We start from the raw sequence: 18,205 nt of genomic DNA on the forward strand, positions 1-18,205 counted from the left end.
AGATTCTCCGCCAGGTGGACACCAAGAAATTTTGTGCTCTTCGCGATCTCCACGGGGGAGCTGTCGATGTCCAGCAGAGAGTGAATGCTCTGTTTCCTCCTGAAGTCAACAACCATCTCTTTCATTTTGTCCACGTTCAGAAACAGGTTTTTGATGCTGCACCAGTCTGTTAGCCACTGCACCTTCTCTCTGTATGCTGACTGATCGTATTTGCTAATGAGACCCATTACCGCCATGTCATCAGCTAACTTAATAATATGATTTGAGCTGTGCATTGCCACATGGTCATGTGTCAGCAAGGTGAACAGCAGTGGACCGTGCACACAGCCCTGGAGGGCCTTGGATGGCATTGGAGATGCTGTTCCCTATCTGGACTGACTGAGGTCTCCCAGTCAAGAAGTCCGGGATCCAGTAACAGAGGGAGGTATTCAAGCCCAGCAATCTCAGCTTTCCAATCAGGTGCTGAGGAATGATAGTGTTAAATGCAGAACTGAAGTCTATGAACAGTAATCTGACATAGGTGTCCTTCTTGTCCAGGTGGGTAAGGGCCAGATGGAGGGTGATGGAGATATCATCTATTGAGCGGTTGGGATGATAGGCGAACTGCAGGGTGTCCAGTGAGGGAGACAGCAGGGTCTTGATATGCCTCATCATGAGCCTCTTGAAATACTTCATGATGATGGGTGTTAATGCAATGGGGCAGGAGTCATTAAGGCAGGACACTGAAGACTTCTTCGGCACGATGGTAGCGGCTTTGAAGCACATTGGAATTATGGCGCAATTCAGGGAGATGTAAAAAATGTCCATGAGAACGTCTGCCAGCACATCCAGAGTATCCTCTGTGCACTCTGCCAGGGATTTTACCTGGTCCAGCAGCCTTAAGTGAGTTGACTCTGCACTGAGTTTTCCTCACGTCAGCCATGGTAAGACACAACACCTGGTCATTGGGAGGGGAAATGGTCTTCCTTGCTGCCAAGTCATTTCGTGCCATAAACCATGCATAGAAGTTGTTCAACTCATCCAGGAGGGCGCGGCATGACCAGCACAAGCAGGCAATGCTGCTCTGTGGTTGGTGATGGCCTGAATACCCTTTCACATGCTCCGCATATCACTGCTGTCCTGAAAAGGGCTGCATATTCTTTGTGCGTATGCACACTTTGCCTCTTTGATGACCCGGGGCAGATTGGCCCTCACTGTTGTTAGGGCTGTCTTGTCATCTGATCTGAAGGCTGAATCACGCGTCCTCAGTGGTGCACACACTTTCGCGGTCATCAATGGCTTCTGGTTGGGAGAAGTGATGGTCTTAGACACAGTGATGTTGCCAATGCACTTGCTAATGTAGCAAATCACTGAGGCTGTGTACTCCTCTAAGCTTTGATGTAGGTTTGCTCACTGTGCTGGAAGGTTCATTTCCAGACGTTTCGTTACCCTACTAGGTAACATTTTCAGTGGGCCTCAGGCGAAATAATGCTGAAAATTCCTGCTTTCTATTTATATGTTTGGGTTTCTTTGGGATGGTGATGTCATTTCCTGTGGTGAAATAAACAGTCATGAAGAGCAGAAATAGCTCCTGCCGACCAGGAGCTTTCACCTGCTCCAGAACCGTTTTGACACATCTGACGAACACTGTATGCTGGAATTAGCAGAACAGAGATGTGGTCTGAAGAGCAAATGTGGGGGCAGGGCTGTGCCCTGAATGCATTGCGGATGTTTTTATAAACAAGATCTGGCATGTACCCCCCTCGTGTCACAAAGTCCATATGCTGATGGAATTTAGGGAGCAGTCTTGAGATTCGCATGGTTAAAATCTCCAGCAACAATAGACAGTCCACAAATTAGGGTGTACGTTCTGCAGTTCGCAAATAACCCCATACAGTTCACAGAGTGCCTCCTTAGTATTGGCACTGGGAGGAATATATACCCGATGATAAAGACAGCAGTGAATTTCCATGGCAAATAACATGGTCTGCATCTAACAATCACAAACTCCACCAGTGATGAGCAGTAATTGGAGACTAGCACAGATTCCTTACACCATTTTTGTGTTGATGTAGACACACAGATTCCCACCATGAGCCTTACTGCACAGAGCTGCATTTCTGTCAGCACGAAACAAGGCAAGCTGTCTACTTGGATGGCAGTGTCTGGAATGCTGCTGCTAAGCCAAGTTTTTGTAAAAACAAGGACACAGCAGTCTCTAACCTCACTCTGAAAAGCCTGCCACAGTCGGATGCAGTCCGGCTTGTTGTCCAAGGAGCAGACATTGGAAAGCAGAACGGAGGGGAGATCTGGCCAGTTAGGGTTTGTTTTTAGCTGAGCATGAACTCCTGCCCACTTACTGCACTTCCACCTCCTTGCACACCACTTCCGATATCTCAACACCCGGCCACCAGCATCAGACGAGGCCAAGGACTGGAGGCCTGGTCTCCTCAGCAAGCCAAGATGGCATAACTCCTTCAACAGCTCTCCATTCAGGTTTGTTTTCGGCCAGTTCCTGGACCGTAGCAGCGTTTGTCGACTGTAACACCGGGTTCACTGTTCCTGTTCCTCCTGTGGCTTAGAAAACTGATATTAAGTAACCCCATGTCGGGAGAGGCCGCAGCGAGCTGCCGCCGCACCACCATTACAGAGCACTGACTTTAACGATGAGACTGCAGAGTACTTGGAAGTGGATTGTAAAATTGGGCTGAGTTAATACAGCTTTGTCAAAGGGAAGTCATGCCTGACAAATCTGTTAGAATTCTTTGAAGAAGTAATGAGCAAGTTAAACTAAGGCAGGTCAGTGGACATGATCTATTTGGATTTTCAGATGGTGCCGCAAAGGAGGCTGCCAAATAAGACAAACCCATTGTGTTAAAGGCAGGGATAGAAGATTGGATGACTGGCAGAGTACAAATTAAGAGTCTTTTTCAGGATCACAGCCGGTGACTAGTAAAGTTCTGCAGGCATCAATGTTGGGACCACAACCATTCATGTTATACTTTAATGATTGGAACATAGGAACTGAGGACATTGTTACTAAGTTTTAAGATGACACAAATATTGGTGGAGGGCTAGGTGGTGTTAATGAAGTAGAAAGGTTGCAGAAGGACTGGAAAGGCTAGCAGGAAGGGCAAAGATGTGACAAATGGAACAGTGTCAGAAATTGAGAGGTTATGTACTTTGGCAGGAAAAAAGGTGTAGACTATTTTCTAAATAGGGAAAGGCTTTGGAAATCTGAAGCACAAAGGGACTTAGGAATCCTAGTTTAGGATTCTCTTAAGGATAGCATGTAGGTTCAGTCAGCAGTTAGGAAGGCAAATGCAATGTTATCTTTAATTTCAAGAGGACTAGAATATAAGAGGAGAGGTACTGCTGAGGCAATATAAGGCTGTGGTCAAATAACATCTGGAATATTCTGAGCACCCATATCTAAGGAAGGATGTGCCTGGCTTGGAGAAGGTCTAAAGGAGGTTTACAAGAACGATCTGTGGAATGAATGGCTTGTCATATGAGGAATGGTTGAGGATTGTGGGTCTAGTACTCGATGGAGTTTCGAAGAATGGGGGAGGGGCATCTCACTGAAACTTTTACAGCAGAGAAAGAGGCATGGTGAAAATGTTTCAATTTGCAGAAGAGAAAGAGGATCTAAGAGTGTAACCTCAGAGTGAAGGTGTGACCTTTTTGAACTGAGGTGAGGAGAAATTTCTTCAGTCAGAGGGTGGTCAAACTGTGGAGCTCATTGCCACAGAAGGTTTTGGAGGCCAAGTCAATAAGTGCATTTAAGACAAAGGTGCGTAGCTTCTTGATTACTAAAGGAATGAAAGGTTATAGGGACAGGGCAGGAGAATGGTGTTGAGAAATATGTCAGCTATGATTAAATGGCAGATCAAAGATTGATGGGCCAAAAGGCCTAAATTTGCTTTTTTATGGCTTTATCAGGCTGACAGGATATCAGAAATGCTATGCCACAGGGCTCATGACTAGGCCCTTAGCTCTTTACAATTTATGTAAAATAATTTAGATTAAGGGATTGAAGGTATGGAAGAAAACTTTGCTTATGACACAATGATAGACAGGAAAGTGAGTTATGAAGATGGCATTTGGATCTTACAAAGAAATATAGATAGGCTAAGTGTATGGACAAAGATTTGGCAAATGGAATAGATGAAAAAAATGTGAAACTGGCAAAAAAAATGAAAAAGCATATTACTTATATAATGAGAGTTTGCAGATCTCTGGTATCAGAGATCTGAGTGCCCTCATCATTGATTCACACAGTTTAGTATGCATTCAGCAAGTAATCAGGAAAGTGAATAGACTTGCTATAGAAAGGATTTTATTAAATTGGAAAGGGTTCAGAAAAGATTTACCAGGTTGTTGCAGGACTGGAAGATTTGAGCTTGTGGATAGGCTAAACACTTTTCTACTGAAGCACAGGAAGTTGAGGGATGACCTTATAGAGGTTTATAAAATTATGGGTGGCATAGAGTAGGGGAGGGTAGGGGAGTTCAAAACCAGGGGCACATTTTTAAGATGTGAGGAAAAAGATTTAAATGAGACCTGAGAGACACCTTTTTCACAAAATTCATATGTGGAATGAACTGCCAGAGGAAGTGGAAGGTGCAGGTGCAGTTACGAAATTTAAAAGACATTTAGATAGGTACATTAATAGGAAAGGTTTTAGAGGGATATGGACCAAACGCTGGCAAGTGAGACTAGTTTAATTTTGGAAACTTGGTCAGTATGGACTAGTTGAACTAAAAGGTTTATTCCCATGTTGTATGACTATCATATCATGGTTTATTGTGAGGGGAATTAATTATAAAAGCAGCGAGGTTTGGCATCAGTTATACGGGGCATTTTTGAGTCCACATTTAGAGCACTGCATAAAGCATTGATCACATTATATTTACAGAAAGATGTTAATGTGTTGGAAGCATTTGAAAAGGTTTACTAGACTAATATCCAGAATGGAGTGGAATGCCTTATGAGGAAAGGCTAGACCTACATCCTTAGAATTTAGAGTCAGACGGGATTTAATTAAAATCCTAGGGGATATGATCAGGTTGATATTGGAAACAATTTACACATGCGACAATGTAGAACTAGTGGTCATAGTTTAAAAACAAGGGGCACCCATTCAAAAGAGATGATGAAGCACTTTATCTCTCAGAGGGTTGAAAGTCTTTGGAATGTCCCACCTTAAAACAGATTTGGTGCAGAATCTTTAAATATTTTTTAAAAAGAGGTAGATATATTTTTAATTACCAAGGGGGTAAAAGATTATCGGGATATGTAAAAATATGGAGTTGAGGTCACAATGGGATCAGCGTCATTTTACTGAATAGCAGAACAGGTTCAAAAAGCTGAGTGATCTACTTTTGTTCCTTGTTTGTAATTTCCATTTTAAAATAAACTCTGCTGATAGTTTTCTCTTTCTCTACTTCTGACCTGCTAACTAACCTTCCCAAATCAATTTAGGATTTAAATTAGTACAATTTCAGTTACATGTCAGTATAACAGGAGCATTGAACAAAGTTTACTGAATGTTATTGAGATATTACAGCAATACTTTGGGCAGTTGATATAAATAAAGAGTATTGGAACAGTAGCTGAGACAGGGTTTTCCTTTGGAAAGCAATCATAACATTTTGGGATTCAGTTTGAGAGTGAAAAGCAGGAGTCAGAAACAATTCTGCTAAACCTAAATATGGGTAACTATAAAGGAATGAGGGTCACATTGGCTAGAATAGATTGGGAATGAAGTTCAGTAGAAAAATGGTTGATGAACAATAGTAGATGTCTAAGAAAATTGTTCATGGCATAGAATAAAGATATAGCGCAGTGAGGAAGGATTGTAGGAAGAGGGTAAACTGATGCGGAACACCATATGAAAGAAAAAAGACTTATGATGTGGCAAAGATTAGTAGTAGACCAGTGGATTGAGGAAGCTTAAAAAACCAACAAAAGCTGAGCAAAAAAATTAAAAAGAGTAAGAAAATAAACTATTACCATAAACTAATGAGTAATAATAAAATGCACAGCAAGAGTTTCTTTAAACGTTTAAAGAAAAAGTCATAGTTAACATAGGCTTTTCAGAGAATGAGACTGAGAAATTATAATGGAGACACAGAAAATTACAAAGGAGCTATATAAATACTTCACGAACTTTCATTGCAGAAGACATTAAAAGCAGTTCAAAAATTCTAAACCAAGAGCCAAAAAATAGGGAAGAAAATACTTGAGTACAAAGGAAACCAATGGAGTTAATGCTGATCATTCCCCTGGACCTGATAAGTTACCTCCCAGGATCCTAGTTACAATGATAGTGAATGCACTGGTTGTAATCTTCTAAGAATCCTTGGATTCTGAAAGAGTCCCAGACAACTGGTAAAATACCAGTGTAACACCCTTATTAAAAATGGAAGAGAAAGAAAACACAAAAAAACTATAAATCAGTCAGCTTAACATCAAACACTGGGAAAATGTTCAAGTCTAAAATACAGGATGCAATGGCTATGCATTTAATAATCAAGCACAGTTAGCATGTCTTTACCAAGGAGGAATCATGCCTGACAAATTTATTAGAATTCTATAAGGAGGTAACAAGCAGGATAGATAAGAAGGAACCATTAGGTGATTTCCAAAAGGCATTTGATAAGGTACTGCACATAGAAGCTTCTTAACAAGATTAAAGCCCATGGGTTTGGGGAGTGTATCAGTATGGAAGATTGGCTAATTAATAGAATGCAGATTTGGGACAAAGACAGCATTTTCAGAAAGGCAACCTGTCACTAGAGGATTGTCACAAGAATTAGTGCAGGGATCACAATGATTTATAATATTTATTCATGACTTGGATGAAGAAAGTGAATGCACTATCGCAAAGTTGGCAGATACTACAAAATGGGCACGAAGCTAAGTACTGAGGGTGACACAAACAGTGTGTACAAGAACATAAAGTCACAGATTATATAGCACAGAAACAGACCCTTTGGAATAACTCATCTGCACCAACCAGATTTCCTAAACTGATCTAGCCCCATTTGTTTGCATTTGGCCCATATCCCTCTAAACCCTTCCTATTCATGTACCCATCCAGATGCCTTTTAAATGTTGTAATTTTAGACGAGGATTAAGGATGAGATTGCAGAGTACTTGGAAGTGCATGTTAAACAGTCATGATTTGGAGATGCTGGTGTTGGACTGGGGTGTACAAAGTTAAAAATCACACAACACCAGGTTATAGTCCAACAGGTTATAGTCCACCTGATGAAGGAGCGGCATTCAGAAAGCTAGTGTGCTTCCAATTAAACCTGTTGGACTATAACCTGGTGTTGTATGATTTTTAACCATGTTAAACAGAGCTGAGACAGCAGGCTTCATCAAGGTGAGGTCATGCCTGACTAATCTATTAAAATATAAGCTGGTTATCTAACTTGGCAGATGGAATACAATGTGAGAAATTGTGACGTTTTGTACTTTGGCAGGAAAAGGAACTGAATATTACTTAATGGAGAAAGATTGCTGAAATCTACAGCACAGAGAAATTTGGGGGTCCTTATGCATCAACCACAAAAAAACTAGCATTCAAGGTCAGCAGGTAATAAAGAAGGTAAATTGACCATTGACCTTTATCAGAAAGGGAATGGAACATAAAGAAAAGGAAGCTTTGCAAAAACTACACAAGCACTAATCGAACCACAACTAGAATACAGTGAATAATTCTATCACATCCAGCCCCAGTCGACCTTGAGAAGATGGTCGAGTGTATGGTGCTGGAAAAGCATAGCAGGTCAGGCAGCATCTCAGGAGCTGAAAAATCAATGTTTCAGGCAAAAGCCCTTCATCAGGAATGATGAAGGGCTTTTGCCCGAAACGTCGATCTTCCTGCTCCTCGGATGCTGTCTGACCTGCTGTGCTTTTCCCAGCACCACAGTCGACTCGAATCTCCAGCATCTGCAGTCCTCACTTTCACCTTGAGAAGATGGTGGTGAGCTGCCATCTTGTACAACTGCAGTTCATTTGGTACAAGTAGACCTACAATGCCATTCAGGAGGGAGTTCTAGGATTTTGATACTGAAGGAACATTGATATATTTCCAAATCTAGATGGTGAGTGGCTTGAAGGGAAACATGAGGTGGCGGTTTTCCCATGTATCTGATGTTCTTGCTGTTTCAGATGATAGTAGTAGTGGGTTTGGAAGGTGCTGTTTAAAGAGTACAGCTGAACATTTTTGGTCCCCTTATTAAAAGAAAGATATACTGACATTGGTGGCAGTCCACAGAAGGTTCACTAGGTCAATCCTGGGTATGAAAAGGCTTTTTTTATGAAAAGAGATGAAGAGCTATGCTTGAAATGTCAACACGTTCCTGATGAAGAGCTTATGCTTGAAACGTTGACTCTCTTGCTCCTTAGATGCTGCCTGACCAGCCATACTTTTCTACCGCCACACTTTTTTACTTTGATCTCCAGCATCTGCAGTCCTCACTTTCTGCTAGGTCAAACCCGTACTCATTGCAGTTCAGCAGAATAACAGGCAATCTTATTAAAACATAGACTTGGACAGCACATTTCCCTCTTGCTATAGTCTAAGACCAGAGGGCAAAATCAGCGGACTGAAATAGGGGTCAAATAGCCTACTTCGGCTCTTATATCTTACGTTTTGAAGTCACTTGTGGAATTCAGAATTTTCTAGATTGCACAAAAATCTCATAATTCCTAACCCCAACTGTGAGAACTGCAAACTCTATGAAGTTAAATATTTACCTGAAGCATAAATAATGATAAAACATGATAAAACTGTAAAGAAAATAATTTACTTATTTAAATATGTATTTTCACGCTTCGACTTCCAAAGAACCATGCAATAATGACTCTGATGAGATGCTTGGATCTGCTCAGAAAATCTTTGGAAAACTGGCATTTCTGAACAACAGATTTTTGGACTGGTGAATTGGAATAATATAAATTCTCACTTGTGCTCCTGCATGCAGATGAAGTGCCTCCCTTACAGTCTAGAACAAGGATAACAAACAATGCTACCTAAATTTATTTCATAATTCTGACCAATTGAGCCAATGTCAAAAATTGTCAAATTGCTAGACATCTGATATCAATAATTTAGGACTAAAACTTAACATTTGAAGTTTAAACTTGGCAGCATTTTAAACTTGGATCATACCTGCTGTACACAAGCAATTATTGTTGAGTAGCAAATTAAGGTTCCCGTTTAGCTTTTATGAAATGTGGTTACTTAAGAATAAGCCAATTCGAAATCAAGATAGAGTTACAATTACTTACGTATTAAAGTCTAGTCATAAGCATCCCCACCTGTCCAATTCAGCTTCCAGCTGACAGTATGCTGCATAGGCTACAATATCCTCTTGTCCACAACGTTCTGTAGTCAGTGCACTCACATAAAGCAAAAAGTCAGCATCTGTGACACCTGGACCAACGGTTAACCCTGTAGACCCACAGGATTTTCCATTTTCACTACACACCCTGCATTGCTGGATAGATATCAAACAAATGTTAATAAACCAGACTATTTATACCTGAATTATATTTAGAATATAATTCTATAGAGATAAAAGATTGGTGCACACCAAATTTCATTTATTATGCCATCTAGAAAATGTTTTGGGCACAGCTGTGCTTCCTCATATTAACACCAACCTTTGAATAATAGACATATGATTTCAAAAGAAGAAATGGTCAAATAAAGAAAAATGTTCCTGATGTGTATACTATTGTGAGTGAGGAGCAAAAGCAAAATGTACCAATGATATGAAATATCAACAGGTAAAATATCAGTAAACAATGGATGCCTTCTCAACTTCCAAATTGCAGAACTCATTTCAACAAAGAGCAATGGAGGTGTGATTATTAAATACTTTTAAGCCTGAGTTACATAGATTCTTGGCTGACAATGGAATTAAAGCATATATTGGGAATTTAGAAAAGTTGAGGCCATACTCAGAACAGCCTCGACCTTATTAAATGGCACAGCAAACGTAAAGAGCCAAATTTATCTCTCCACCCTGGAGGCTTCCTGCTTCAATTCCTGACGAAGGGCTTTTGCCTGAAACGTTGATTTTCCTGCTCCTCGGATGCTGCCTGACCTGCTGTGCGTTTCCAGCATCACTGATCTAAACTTAAAGAGCCAAATGGCCTAACCCTGCTTCTAATTAGAGTTATAATGTACAGAAACAGGTTCTTTGACCCAAGTATCCAAGCTGACCAGGTTTCCTAAACTGAACTGGATCCATTTGACTATATTTGGTCCATATCCCGCAAAACCTTTCTGACCCAGTACTGCCGTAAACATCTTTTAAATGTTGAAATTGCACCCATCTCTAATTCTTAAGATCTTATGTTAAACAGAATGAGGACTTAGCAGAAAGTAGAAGAGAAAGATCATTCTAACTGTGAATAAATACCTTGCTTAACGAAAAAACATTTTGCAATTTACTGTAATATAAAGAGTTGATTGACTTAGAAATGAACACGTGAAAGAGTTGATTGACTTAGAAAATACCAACACGTGAAACAACACTGAGGATCTAGGATTTACTCATTTTAATTCAAAATCCATCAAGTCAAACGATCTATCACCATAGACCAATTTCCATAATGTTACTCATTTGAATTCAGCAATGTAACATTTTTGTTACAAAAAGAGTTACATGAATTATACTGTATACCTTGTAACTCTTCATGTCTCACTGTGAGTCTACATGAGAGAACCAGTAACATCAATGGGCTGCAAGCAATGGGAATTAGTTGTTTTACATAGAAAGCAGTAAACAGATACATATCAGAACATGAATATCATTATGGTTTCCACACCTGAGGCAAATACTGTATGGAAGAGGCTCCTACTGTAATCGGTGATACAAGCGAGCCACGAGGTGAGGATTTAAACAGGGACACAAGGTGTCTAAATGGTGTGTTTGGCACATATGTTAACATGAATGCTGATATCAAATATCCACTGAATTTAAATACAAAGCTAACTTCTGCTGCCATTGCAAATAGATTGTGAATTGAGGAAGGAAAGCCATGATGAAAGTAAGCACAAGTCCATCACTCAATCATGTGAAACCCAGGGAATATATTTAATTATAGTGCCTGTTATACCATACATGGTATTGCAATAAGGTGCTTTTAAAATGCTGTCTGGCTATGTTAGTTCTAAAACAACAGGTGCATCTTTTTTGCATTACTACCAAGTAGAAATTATGAGCGGAATTAAGAGTCATACCAGATGCAAATGTTAATGCTGTTCCTCTTTTCACAGATGTTGCCAGATCTGTTGAGTTTCATGAGATTCTCTGCATGCACTTCAGATTTCCAGCATCAGCAGTATTCTGCTTTTAGCCTGCTGTTGTTTAACCAACAGTCATGAAGGACTCACTATCGTTATTGCTCACCCAACAAACTCTGCTTCAAAAATCAGGAAAGCCCCAAGAAAAGCTACTCCCATCCTTTCTTACAAATCCTCTCACAACTCCAGACAGTGATCATTGTGGTGCCTAACATCCACCCACACTCAACAATCTAGGGATGCGTGCTTCTGCCCAGATAACTGCCTGATTACTCGGTAACTGCATAGGTTTACAAAGAGAAGCAACACAGGGTTCCAAGCAGTTTTCTAAGCAGTGGGCAAGACACCCATTGCACATATTAAATTCTGCCCTAAAATTCAGGATTCTATTAAGAGTAAATTAAGTTTGAAGAAGTGGAAAATGACCAATGTAACAGATTTTGAAAAACTGTCGATCAGGTAGATTAACATTTATAATAAAGGAGTCATAGAGATGTACAGCATGGAAACAAACCCTTTGATCTAACTCGTCCATGCTGACCAGATATCCTAACCTAATCTACTCTTATTTGCCAGCACTTGGTCCATATCGCTCCAAACCCTTTCTATTCATACACCCATCCAGATGCCTTTTAAATGCTGTAATTGTACCAGCCTCCACCACTTCCTCTGGCAGCTCATTCCATACAAACACTAACCCCTGTGTGAAAATGTTGCCACTGAGGTCCCTTTTATATCTTTTCTCTCTCACCCTAAATCTCTAGTTCTGGATTGGCCCACCCCAGGGAAAAGATTTTGTCTATTTATCCTTCCCATGCCCCTCATAACTTGATAAACCTCCATAACATCACCCCTCAGTCTCCGATGCTCCAAGGAAAACAGCCGCAGCCTATTCAGCCTCTCCCTATAGCTCAAATTCTCCAACTCTGGCAACATTCTTGTAAATCTTTTCAAGTTTCACAACATCCTTCTGATAAGGAGTCCAGAATTGCATGCAGTATTCCAAAAGTGGCTTAATCAATGTCCTGTACAGCTGCAACATGACCTCTCAACTCCTATATTCAATGCACTGACCAATAAAGGAAAGCATACCAAACGCCTTCTTTACTATCCTATCTACCTGCAACTACACTTTCAAGGAACTATGAACCTGTACTCCAAGATCTCTTTGTTCAGCAACACTCCCCAGGACCTTACCGTTAAGTGCATGAGTCCTGCTCTGATTTGCTTTTCCAAAATGCAACACTTCGCATTTATCTAAATTAAACTTCATCTGCAGCTCTTCAGCCCATTGGCCCATCTGATCAAGATCCCACTGTACTCTGAGATTACCTTCTTCGCTGTCCATTACACCTTCAATTTTGGTGTAATTTGCAAATGTACTAACTGTACGGCCTACGTTCACATCCAAATTATTTACATAAATGAGATGAATCAAAAATAATTAGAAGCACACAGCGTAGATTTCAGAAACAAATCTTTGCGTCATCTACAAACTTAGCAACGCTGCCTTTAGTTCCTTTGGCCAAATTGTTGGCAAATTGGATCAAAACGTTTTAAAAGGAAAGGAAACATAAGAATTACAGACAGTCTCTCACAATCATTAAAGAGAGCAATAGTGTCCCAGAGAAGTTGTTTGGATATAGGCAGTGAGGAAGTGATCTGATTTTGATATACATCTGACGGAAGTGGCATTCACATTTGTTGATGCGATTGAATTGGGCTGAAATGAAGTTTAAATAAACGAGGAGAGATTAAGTAGCTTAGGCCTATATCTGGCAGAGTTTATAAAGATAAGTGTAAATCTAATTGATTATTGTACAATACTAAAGGGGCAATAAGAGGTCACAGTTTTAGGCTAAAGGGCAGCATATTTAAAATAAACATGAGGAGGAATTACTTCTCTCAAAGTGTCGTGAATCTGTGGAATTCACTACCCTAGAGTGCGGTGGGCACTGAATATATTCAAGATGAAGAGAGACTGGCTTTTAATTAGTAATGAGTTGAAGGGTTATGCAGCAAACAAGAAAGTGGAGTTGGGTCAATAGTCTGAGAGGTGGGAAGGGAGTTTAATTTGGATAAATGTGAAGTGTTGCATTTTGGTACCACGAACAAGGACAGGACTTAGAACATAGAACAATACAGCGCAATATAAGCAATACAGTACTGAACAGGCCCTTCGGCCCATAATGTTGCGCTGACCTGTGAACTCATCTAAGCCCAACCCCCTACACTATCCCATCATTATCAATGTGCTTATCCAAGGATTGTTTAAATCTCACTAATGTTGCTGAGTTAACTACATTGGCAGGCAGGGTATTCCACGCTCTTACCACTCTCTAAGTAATGAACCTGCCTCTGACATCTGTCTTAAATCTATCACCCCTCAATTTGTAGCTATGCCCCTCGTATAAGCTGATGTCATCATCCCAAGAGACTTTCACTGTCTACCCGAACTAATCCTCTGACCATCTTGTAAGTCTCTATCAAATCCCCTCCTAATCTTCTTTCCAATGACAACAGACCCAAGTCTCTCAGCCTTTCCTCATAAGACCATTCCTCCAGACCAGGCAACATCCCGGTAGATCTCCTCCGCACCTTTTCCAATGCTTCCACATCCTTTCTGTAATGGGGCGATCAGAACTGTACACAATATTCCAAGTGAGGCCGCACTAGCGTTTTGTATAGTTGCAGCATGACATCACAGCTCCGTAACTCAATCCCTCTACCAATGAAACCTAACACACCATATGCCTTCTGAACAACACTATCAACCTGAGTGGCAACTTTCAGGGATCTATGTACATGGACTCCAAGATCCCTCTGCATATCCACACTACCAAGAATCTTTCCATTGACCCAGCATTCTGCCTCCCTGTTATTCTTCCCAAAGTGAATCATCTCACATTTATCTGCGCTGAACTCCATTTGCCACTTCTCAGCCCAGTTCTGCAGTTTATCCAAGTCCCCCTGTAACATTCTTCCACACTATCCACCATTCCACCAACTTCAGTGCCATCTGCAAACTTACTAACTCATCTATGCCTGTGCCCATTTATAAAAATGACAAACAGCTGTGGTCCCAAAACAGATCCTTGCAGTACACCAATAGTAACCGGACTCTAGGCTGAATATCTTCAATCAACCACCACTCGCTGCCTTCTTACAGAAAGCCAGTTTCTAATCCAAACTGCTAAATCACCCTCAATTCTATGCCTCTGCATTTTCTCCAACAGCCTATTATGTGGAACCTTATCAAAAGCTTTACTGAAGTCACATACATCACGTCAACTGCCCTACCTTCATCCACATGCTTGGTCAGCTTCTCAAAAAACCCAATGAGGTTTGTGAGACATGACCTGCCGTTGACAAAACCATGCTAGATGCTTATCAATCTTATCTCTTATAATCCTTTCCAAAACCTTTCCTACAACAGGTGTAAGGCTCACTGGTCTATAATTACCTGGGTCACCTCTCTTCTCGAACAAAGGCAGAACATTTGCAACCCTCCAGTCCTCTGGTATCAAACCTGTAGACCATGACAACTCAAAGATCAAAGCAAAATGTTCCAACACCTCCTCTCTAGCTTCCCAGAGAATCCTCAGATAAATCCCATCCAGCCAAAGGGACTTGTCTACTTTCAGTCCTTCTAGAATTGATAATATCTCTTCCTTACTAACCTCGATCCTTTCTAGTCTAATATCTCATATCCTATTCTTTTCCTCTACAATATTCTCCTTTTTCTGAGTGAAAACTGATGAAAAATATTTGTTTAGCACCTCTTCGATCTCCACAGGGTCCACACACAACTTCCCACCACTGTCTTTGACTGGCCCTATTCCTATCCTAATTATCCTTTTATTCCTCACATACCTATAGAAAGCTTTAGGGTTGTCCTTTATTCCATCTGCTAATGACTGCTCATGTTCTCTCTTTGCTCTCCTTAACTCTCTCTTTAAATCCTTCCTCGCTAATTTGTAACTCTCCATCGCCTCATTTGAACCATCTCCTCTCATCGTCACATAAGCCGCCTCCTTCCACTGAACAAGATGCAATTTCTGTCATAAACCACAGTTCCCTTACCTTATCTTTCCTCCCTGGCTGACAGGTACACACCTATCAAGGACACATATCTCTTCCTTCAATCAGCTCCACATTTCAATTGTCCCCATTCCCTGCATTTTGCTACCCCATTCTATGTCTCCTAAGTCTTGAAAAAAGCATTATAACTGCCCTTCCCCCATCGATAACTCTTACCCTGTGGTATGCACCTATCCCTTTCCATCGCTAAACTAAATGTAACCGAATTATGGTCACTTTCTCCAAAGTGTTCACCTATCACTAAATCAAACACCTGGCCTGGTTCATTACCAAGCACCAGATCCAGTGGGGCCTCCCCTCTTGTTGGCCCTTGGACATACTGTGTCAGGAGACCCTCCTGCACACAATGGACAAAAACTGATCCATCCAATGTACTAGAGTTATAGTATTTCCAGTCAGTGTTGGGGAAGTTAAAGTCCCCCATAATGACCACCCTGTTCCTTTCACTCCTACCCAGAATTATTTTGCCGATCCTCTCCTCCACAGCCCAGGAACTCTGCAGAGGCCTATAAAAAAACTCCCAGCAGTGTGACCTCTCCTCTCCAGTTTCTAATCTCAGCCCATACTACCTTAATAGATAAGTCCTTGTCAAAAGTTCTTTCAGCCACCGTTATATTGTCCTTGATTAACAAGACCACACCTCCCTCTCTTTTACCACCTTCCCTGTTCTTAATGAAAGATGCAAATCCTGGAACCTGGTCATGTATTCCTGACCCTGCTCTATCCATGTCTCTGAAATGGCCATAACATCGAAGTCCCAAGTACCTATTCATGCCACAAGCTTACCTACCTTATTTCAGATACTTCTGGCGTTGAAGTAAACACACTTCAAACCAGCTTGCTGTCTGCCAGCACATTCCTGTGACTGTGAAATCCTATCCATCTCCCTACTCTCATCCTTCTGCGGACTGGAGCTACACCTCAGGTTCCCAACCCCTTGCTGAGCTAGTTAAAACCCACCAGAATAGCACCAGCAAATTTCCCACCCAGGATATTAGTTACCCTCTGGTTCAAGTGAAGACCATCCTGTTTGTAGAGGTCCCACCTTCCCCAGAATGAGCCCCAATTATCCATGTACCTGAAACCCTCCCTCCTGCACCATTCTTGCAACCATGTGTTCAGCTGACATCTCTCCCTATTCCTTGCCTCAGTTATACAATTAATGACAGGACCCTGGGTAGTGTTATAGAACAGAGACCCAAGGGTTCAGGGTACATAATTCTTTGAAATTTGTGTCACAAGTAGACAGGGTGGTTAAGGAGACATTTAGCCCCTGTGTCTTTATTGCTCAGACCTTTGAGCAGAGGAGTTAGGACATCACATTGAGGCTGTACAGGTCATTGAGAGGCCTCTTCTGGAGTATTGCGTGCAGTTCTGGTTGCCCTATTATAGAAAGGGTATTATTAAACTGGAGATGGTTCAGAAAAGATTTACCAGGATTTTGCTGGGAATGGAGAGTATAAAAATAGACTGAAATAGATGGAAAGGTTTGCACATTTTTCACTGGAGCATACTAGACTGACGGGTGACTTTACTGAGGTTTACAAAATCATGAGAGACATAGATAAGGTTAATAGCAAGGATCCTTTCTCTATGGTGGGGGAGTTGAAAACTAGGGAGCATATTTATAAGGTGAGAGGTGAAAGATTTAAAATGGACATGAACAGCAAATGTTTTACACAGAGTGGTTTGTGCGTGAAATGAACTGCCAGAGAAAGATAGGTTGCAGATACAGAAAGGTTGCAGATACAGTTACAATGTTTAAAGGACATTTGCATAAGTTGATGAATAAGAAAGGTTTGAAGGGATATGGGCCAAGCACAGGCAGGTGGGAATATTTTAGTTTGGGAACATGGTTGGTGTGGACTGATTGGAACACTTTGTATGACTATGACTCCATGTGATTTTCCAAAATCATATTAAATGGTGAGGCAGGTTCAAGGGAGTGAATTGTCTATTCCTATTCCTGCTCGTCATATTCAACTAGGAAGCACAGTAAATAATCTTAAGGATTCACATACGGTTGCTGGGTGGAAAATGATAAGATGGTGGAATGAAGAAAATTGTTGCAGAGAGAATCCAATGACAAAATTGCAATATTTTAATGGATGAAGACTGGATTTGTAGAAAGAGAGAGAAATTCTGAGTCCAGGCTCATGTAGTTAGCACTGCTGCCTCACAGCACCAGGGACCTGGGTTCAATTCCACTCTTGGGCGACTTCCTGTGTGGAATTTGCACATTCTCCCCATGTCTGTGTGGGCTTCCTCCCACAGTCTAAACATGTGCATGTTGGGTGGATTGGCCATGAAAAATTACCCACAGTGTCCAGGGATGTATGGGTTAGGGGCATTAACCATGGGAAATGCAGGGTTATGGGAATGGGTCTGGGGGGGTGCCCTTCAGAAGGTTGATGTGACTTGTTGGGCTGAATGGCCTGTTTCCACACTTTAGTGATTCTATAGATCCTATAAAGGGTAAATAACTCATCAATGAGATAAAGCCATAAAATCTAACTGAATAATGGATGGTATGGCAAGAAGTCGAGAATAAAAAACACTAAGATGCAATTGCGGCATTAAAATGTAATAGAATCAGTTTTATTTTTATTATTTCCTTCTCTGCACCATTTTATTATTCATTCATGGATATGGAATTCACTGGTAATGCCAATATTTATTGTCCATAACTAAGTGCCCTCGGGGAAGATAGTTGCTGAGCTGCCTTCTTGAACTGTGCGCAATGTTAAGTCTTACTTTATGGGAAGAAAGTTGAGGCACAAGGTATAGTGTAAA

At 41.0% G+C, this 18,205-nt stretch overlaps 1 protein-coding gene across 2 annotated transcripts in view; it reads right to left on the reverse strand.

Moving 5' to 3' along the window:
- Positions 1-18,205, reverse strand: part of lmln (leishmanolysin-like (metallopeptidase M8 family)) — a 79,482-nt gene that overhangs the window by 32,435 nt on the left and 28,842 nt on the right. For both annotated transcript variants that reach the window (XM_043693977.2, XM_087989185.1), the window contains exon 6: positions 9,316-9,494. In XM_043693977.2, the coding sequence (XP_043549912.1) occupies positions 9,316-9,494 (179 nt within the window). The remainder of the gene's footprint in view (positions 1-9,315; positions 9,495-18,205) is intronic.

Source organism: Chiloscyllium plagiosum, unplaced genomic scaffold (genome assembly GCF_037043375.1).
Source record: "Chiloscyllium plagiosum isolate Xiang-an unplaced genomic scaffold, Cpla_swu_hap1 HiC_scaffold_7, whole genome shotgun sequence".
In the NCBI taxonomy this organism is placed as follows: domain Eukaryota; kingdom Metazoa; phylum Chordata; class Chondrichthyes; order Orectolobiformes; family Hemiscylliidae; genus Chiloscyllium; species Chiloscyllium plagiosum.